Here is a 6,154-nt window from a genome sequence, read left to right on the forward strand (position 1 = left end):
TGAGATAATGTATGTAAAATTCTTTGCCAAACGCTACATTAAAAGTCAGAAGCCGACGCTGCCGCCGCCGCCACCACCATCACCACTACAGTCATTCCCATCCTTAGCGGAGATAGTGAGGATTTTGAGCGAAAGGAGCGAGAAGAAAGCATTATTGCTAACTGACAAGATACCCTCGAATTCCTAGAAATCGTTTAGGTCTACAACGCGCTTTCCCAAAAATAACCGTGTGAGATAAGTAGTTTGATATTGTTCTTCCCAAATTACAGATAAAGATACTGATCTCACAGAGGTCAAATGACCTGCCCAGGGTCATGCAACTAGTGAATGGCAAAGTACTTTCTAAACTCCAAGGTGATTTTCTTAAAGTGAAGAACCGTGCCCAGAGGGAGGAATTTCACAGTCCTGTCTCTGAGATTTCCCAATCCAACCTCACCCCAACCCACGAGAGAATTAGGGCCAACTGGAGAGGATTTGAAGTACCCAAAGATCGAGTGAGGGCTCCCACCCGGTATCCATCCCCTAGACTATTCTCTTAAGATGATGCTTATTATTTTTTTAAGGAAATATAAAAGAAAATTCACTTCTGCGAGTTATGAGTGGATTTGCCTCTCTCGCCAGTGGTCCGTTAGTTTTAAAACTTGGGAAAGGTCAATGGGGAGTATGGGCCGAGAGTAAGACACGATTTACATCGACTGATAGGGAAAAATAAAATAGGCTTGTATCCCTATATGAGAGAGAGCGAGCGAGCGAGAGAACGCCTTAGCAATTTTCTCCCCTAGATCTGACCCTGAGAGGCACAGTTGCTCCTGACCTAGGGGACCGGCCACATTGGAGCTTTTCGAATTTTGTTTTTAATTTAAAAAAACACACACACAACTCTTTCCTATTTACAGAAGCATCTCCAACCCTCCTCTTCACCTTCGCCCAGAAGAACAAGAGGACTCCTTGGCTTGCCTGCAGCAGTAGATGCGCTCTGCCCAGCGCAGTCCCGCGCTGCCGGGGAGCCTCGGGCTGCAGCTGGAAAGGAAAGCTTATACCCTTAGCACGCGCACTCAATTGGGGACCAACCGCCAGCCTTTGGCCTGATGCAACGTCGGAGCGAGGCGGTAAGTGAGGGCCTGCAAGAGTTCTAAGAATGCACAAAAATCTCCCCTTGTCCTTTCAGTGATCCTCAAACCGATCCTTTAATTCAGCTTATTTGTGTTTGGTCCCGGTCGCTTGGGCTGTGTCTGGGAGTTGCGGAATCCCTAACCCCTACGTCTACTCTAAAAAGACTAGTACTACTAATTTACAAACTCCCTAAACTTCTACCGACAACTATTTCCAACCAACTTCGAAGTCACTTTTGCGTTCCTTCTGACCTACGCATCAGAAAATAAGGGATAGTGCTTAATTGGCTAATAACTATTGGTTTAAAAAGCAAGAAGAAATCCGGAAAACCCATCTAGATATTTGAAGGTGACCTTCGTGGCACCAGAGACAATCACATTTAACACCTTCGCTGCCGACGCTAACTTCTCCTGCTCGCTAATCTCTTTTCCCGGGTCGGCGGGCAGTAGGGTTGGCCTAGGTCTGGCGGGGCAGTTGATCCAGTTTGGTTTTCTGGAAGCACTAATAATCTCAGCCTTTGCTGGGCAAAATCAATTGTGCCCAGCCAACAAAGGCTAATGTTTTGCTTTCGTTACACGTTACAATTTCCTACCTTTTCTGACGCAGCGTTGATGGGGTAAATAGTCTAATCTGATTCAGTCCACCTCCTGTGGATTCTGAGGGCCAGTCGTGACAGACCGAGGATTGTGCAAATCACTGGGCAACCTGCTGGTGGGGGAGCTCAGGGCTCGTCAGTAGAGAAGCAGGCGACTTTTTGAGGGGGAGTGTGAGCTTTGTGAAATATTGTGTGCCTCTGCCTAGCAGAGTTTGGGGAGGTGGGGGTGGGGTGGGGTGGAAGAAGATTGTCTGACTGGGGGGAGAACTTTCCCCCGGCCGTATTTCCCTATAAGGAGAAACTGACCTCTAGATAAAGAGGGGGAACCTCCAGCCGCCCCCCAAACCCCACTATCCTTCACACTGAACTCGAAAAGAAGGGTCGCTGCAGGACACTGCTTTGGTAAAGATTTCAGAGCAGAATTCCAGTAACTCAGGTTGTGGTGTGGTGTGTGCGCGTTTTCCATCTCAAAGTCGCTGCAAGAAATAGTAGTTTTAGAAACTTGGTTCCTTTTCGCTCTTCTTCGAGTGATTTCCCCAAGGCGTTGTCCTTCCCTCTAAAAAGGAAGGGGTTCTAGGGAGACAAACTCTTCTCTGGAGAGGAGAGAAGGAAACAAGAGGAGAGGGAGGTAGTGTGGGTAACGAATTAAGAGCAGAAATAAATGCAAATGCTGCCGGGACAACTTTCTTTAAAATAAAGTTGAATAAAATTACCCACCACGAACAAAGTGAGCCTCTCGACTGAGGAAATCTCACGCAGGAATAGAACCCAATCTGAGAAAACGAGTGGGTGCGTAACAGAATGGGCGGGAATTGTTAATGACTTTCGCACAATGGCATTAATCAGATTAACAGGAGCAATTAGCTCGGCCAACGAGCCGCACAACCTTCTGTGCGCCCAGTAAAGGAAAGGATTAGGTTAATTTAATTAATTCTCAATACACAGACCAGTCTCCTTTCAGGCCATTGTGTACCCCCCCCCATTACACTCTCCCCCAACCTGGCCCCCCTCCCCCCATTTCCAAACTACCACTATCCCTACGGGGGGGGGGAGAGGGAGAAAGAGAGAGAGAAATCAAATCTGGTTTTGTTTGTCATCTGCATATTACCAGGAACTAAATCTAGGATGACGTCGACTCTGTATAAAAAAGGGAAGAAGTTCAGCTGGACTACTATATCCTTCATCCAACTCTGGAATGAGTTCAGTGAAAGCAGGAAAGGGAGGGAGGGATAGAGAGTGAGGAAGGAGAGAGGAAGAGAGAGGGTGAGGGAGACGGAGAGGGAGAGAGAGAAGGAGACACACGAGACAGAGACAGACGGGAATAGAGACAGAGACAGAAAGTAAGAGGGAGTGGGACACAAATTTGAGCAGCTCAGGATCTTTCGGTTTGGAAACCCCATCAGACGTGCGTGTATTTAGTTTAGCTTGGGTGGTTGTTGCTGTTTTTTTTTTTTGTGGTGAGGGGATTACTCTTTTTTTGGTCTTTGTTATTCTTTATTATTATTATTATCATTATTTGGGTTCTTCCTTCTCCTGTCCCCGGCGGGAAGAGTTCGGGGATGCCTGCTGGCATGTTCAGCATCGACAATATCCTCGCCGCCCGGCCTCGTTGTAAGGACTCTGTGCTGCCTCTGGCCCCTAGCGCCGGGGCCCCGGTGGTCTTCCCGGCCTTGCACGGGGATTCTCTCTACGCCAGCGCTTCAGACTACGGCAGCTTCTACCCGCGAGCAGTAGCCCCCAGCGGAGCCGGCCTCCAGACTGCGGTCGGGGGTTCCCGCTTGGGCTATAACAGTTACTACTATGGGCAGCTGCAAGTGCAGGCGACGCCCGTCGGCCCATCCTGCTGCGGGACGATGCAGCCTTTGGGGGCCCAGCAGTGTTCCTGCGTTCCATCCTCAGGTAGGGGAATATTTGCCGTCCTCTCCCAATTACAGTCTTCCTCCCGCCCCCGCCCCCTCCCCTCCAGTTTTCTGGAAATTCCAAGTCTCTCTTCCCTCTGGTTTTTGGGTTGTTTTCCCCCCGGGGTTTTGTTTTGTTTTTGTTTGTTTTTAGTTAGTTTGTTTTTTGTTTTTTTGGGGGGGGGGGTTGTGAAAGTACGTGTGGGGACCTGTGGCTCCTAGGACTGAGGAGGAGGGGGTGCTGCTGGGGACCCAGAGAAGAAATTATTCTTTATTCTTTTCCATGTACACGGACGTTTATTTTACTTTTGTAGCAACAGAGACTCGTAACTTTACCAAGAGCTCGCTAATCCAGTTTTTAAGCTTTTGCAAACTTTGTCGAACAAGTTAGGGGAAAGTCAGGGAAAGCTCTGACCGGTCCCTGTTTTGCGGAAAGGGGACTCGGACATTCTTAATTCTAATACTAACACATACATGCTACTACTAATTTGATAATAATGCAGGGTCCAGGGTGGTGAGGCTCTCTTGGAGCCCTTGAATTTCTTCACGTTGTATCCAGGTTACCCTCGGCTGAGAGCTGGCGGGCGGGCTTCGTAGCGGGAGGGCTAATGGAGTGAGTAGTACCGAAACCCTGGATCCGAGGATAACTCAATCCGATTCTGGAGTTGTGAGCCCCTGGTGCCCACTGTTTCCTTTTCCACATTTCCCCAACTCCATTTACCCGCCTGCTGCAGGTTACGACGGCTCGGGCTCAGTCCTGATGTCCCCGGTCCCCCACCAGATGTTGCCCTATATGAACGTGGGCACCTTGTCGAGAACCGAATTGCAGCTACTCAACCAGCTGCACTGCCGGCGGAAGCGGCGGCACCGAACTATTTTCACGGATGAACAGCTGGAAGCTTTGGAGAACCTCTTCCAGGAGACCAAGTACCCCGACGTGGGCACAAGGGAACAACTGGCTCGGAGGGTGCACTTGAGGGAGGAGAAAGTAGAGGTACTGCCCTTCTTTGCCTCCTCTAGGAAACGCTGACAGCTGGCTAGAAAGCTCACTTTGGGCAGCCCCGTTTACTCAATTTGGGAGGCAGCTCCAATTTCTAACGTTGTTAGTAGCCTGCTTTTCTCCTGAGTAGGCTACTAATACACAGGCGAATACCTGCTTTAAATCCTCAGACTTCCTTTTTAAATCTCTACCGAATTTTTAAATACACCCTGGTCCACCTCCCAGTATTTGTTGTTTTCTTTGAATTAAGGAAGATCCAAAGTCAAGTAGGCCGGAGTTTTCTATGCGGTGATTTCCCAGAGTCTTTGCTCTTCTTTCGCTATAAATTTGGTATTTTATGGGGCTTTATCCTGTCCAGTTAATTGTTTGTTGTCTTTTCTCAACAGGTCTGGTTTAAGAACCGAAGAGCAAAATGGAGGCGACAGAAAAGGTCTTCCTCAGAGGAATCAGAAAACGCTCGGAAATGGAACAAGGCTTCGAAGCCATCCCCAGAGAAAAGGGAAGAGGAAGGTAAAAGCGATTTGGACTCTGATAGCTGATAGCCCCGGAATGGAACTTTGGGACTTGCATACCTTTAGAGACTTGCACATACAATGCTACTATCTTGCACACTTGCTGCCTTTGTGGGGGAGAAGGAAGGGAAATGAGGAAAACTGTAAACTGGTGTACATATTCCCTGGTGTTTCTTGTATAGAACTGGCTGCAGAGAGGCTCGGCCAGTCTAACAATCCCCTTCCCCCCCCCCCTTCCCCCTTCTGTAGTATTTATAGTTAAGTTAAAGGTGATGATACAATAAATGGATGGTGGTGAATTATAATGCACCAATATCCTATATGTTTATATGTCCTCCACCTCCTTCACAGACTGACAGCTGAAAGCAAATTCAATTCTTGATTTTTAATTTTTTTATTTTGAGGTTACTGTTGGGAGGGAGTTGTTTTTTGAATATGTTACAAAAAGTTCACTTAAGAATGAAGTCATGTACACCCATGGACCTCTGGAAACATGAATTTGGTCTGATGTCTGCCATTAATTAATGGAGTGATTTTAGACAAATCATTTTCCATCCCTGACCCCCCCCCTCCCATCCCAGGCTTCAATTTTCTCATCTGAAAAACAAGGAGGTTAGGTCCAATGATGTTTAAGGTCCCTTGATTTGGTTTTAATGGTTTGTGAATCTGTGAGTCTGTATGCAAGGTAGAAAGAAGGCATAACAAACGGTGCTGTGCAGTCCCAGAGGGTCAGGAGAATGAAATAGGAGAAGCTGAAAGATGCCCCATAATTCTCATGTGCATTCTTCCTTAAATTCAATGCACTCAATGCCTTCACCCTCATGCTATTGACATTCAAAATTCAGTGTGGTTTAGTGGAAAAGAGACTGAATCCTGGCTCTGCCACTTACTACTGCTGTGACCTAGGGCAAGACACTGAACCTCTTTGGGTCTCAGTTTCCTCACGGTGAAATGACTGGATTGGACTATACAAATATCTTGATTACTTCCTGGATGCCTCCAAGAAGCCAGGCCTGGGGAAAAGAGGGCCCTTGCC

The 6,154-nt window shown here is 47.7% G+C and overlaps 1 protein-coding gene across 1 annotated transcript; it reads left to right on the forward strand.

Moving 5' to 3' along the window:
• The first annotated feature begins 3,267 nt into the window (after positions 1–3,267).
• On the forward strand, positions 3,268–5,145 carry GSC (goosecoid homeobox). The gene is made up of 3 exons (XM_043989973.1): positions 3,268–3,607; positions 4,341–4,600; positions 4,993–5,145. Exons 1-3 carry the CDS (start codon positions 3,268–3,270, stop codon positions 5,143–5,145), a joined length of 753 nt encoding a protein of 250 aa, XP_043845908.1.
• Positions 5,146–6,154: the final 1,009 nt, after the last annotated feature.

Source organism: Dromiciops gliroides, chromosome 2 (assembly GCF_019393635.1).
Source record: "Dromiciops gliroides isolate mDroGli1 chromosome 2, mDroGli1.pri, whole genome shotgun sequence".
NCBI classification, from domain to species: domain Eukaryota; kingdom Metazoa; phylum Chordata; class Mammalia; order Microbiotheria; family Microbiotheriidae; genus Dromiciops; species Dromiciops gliroides.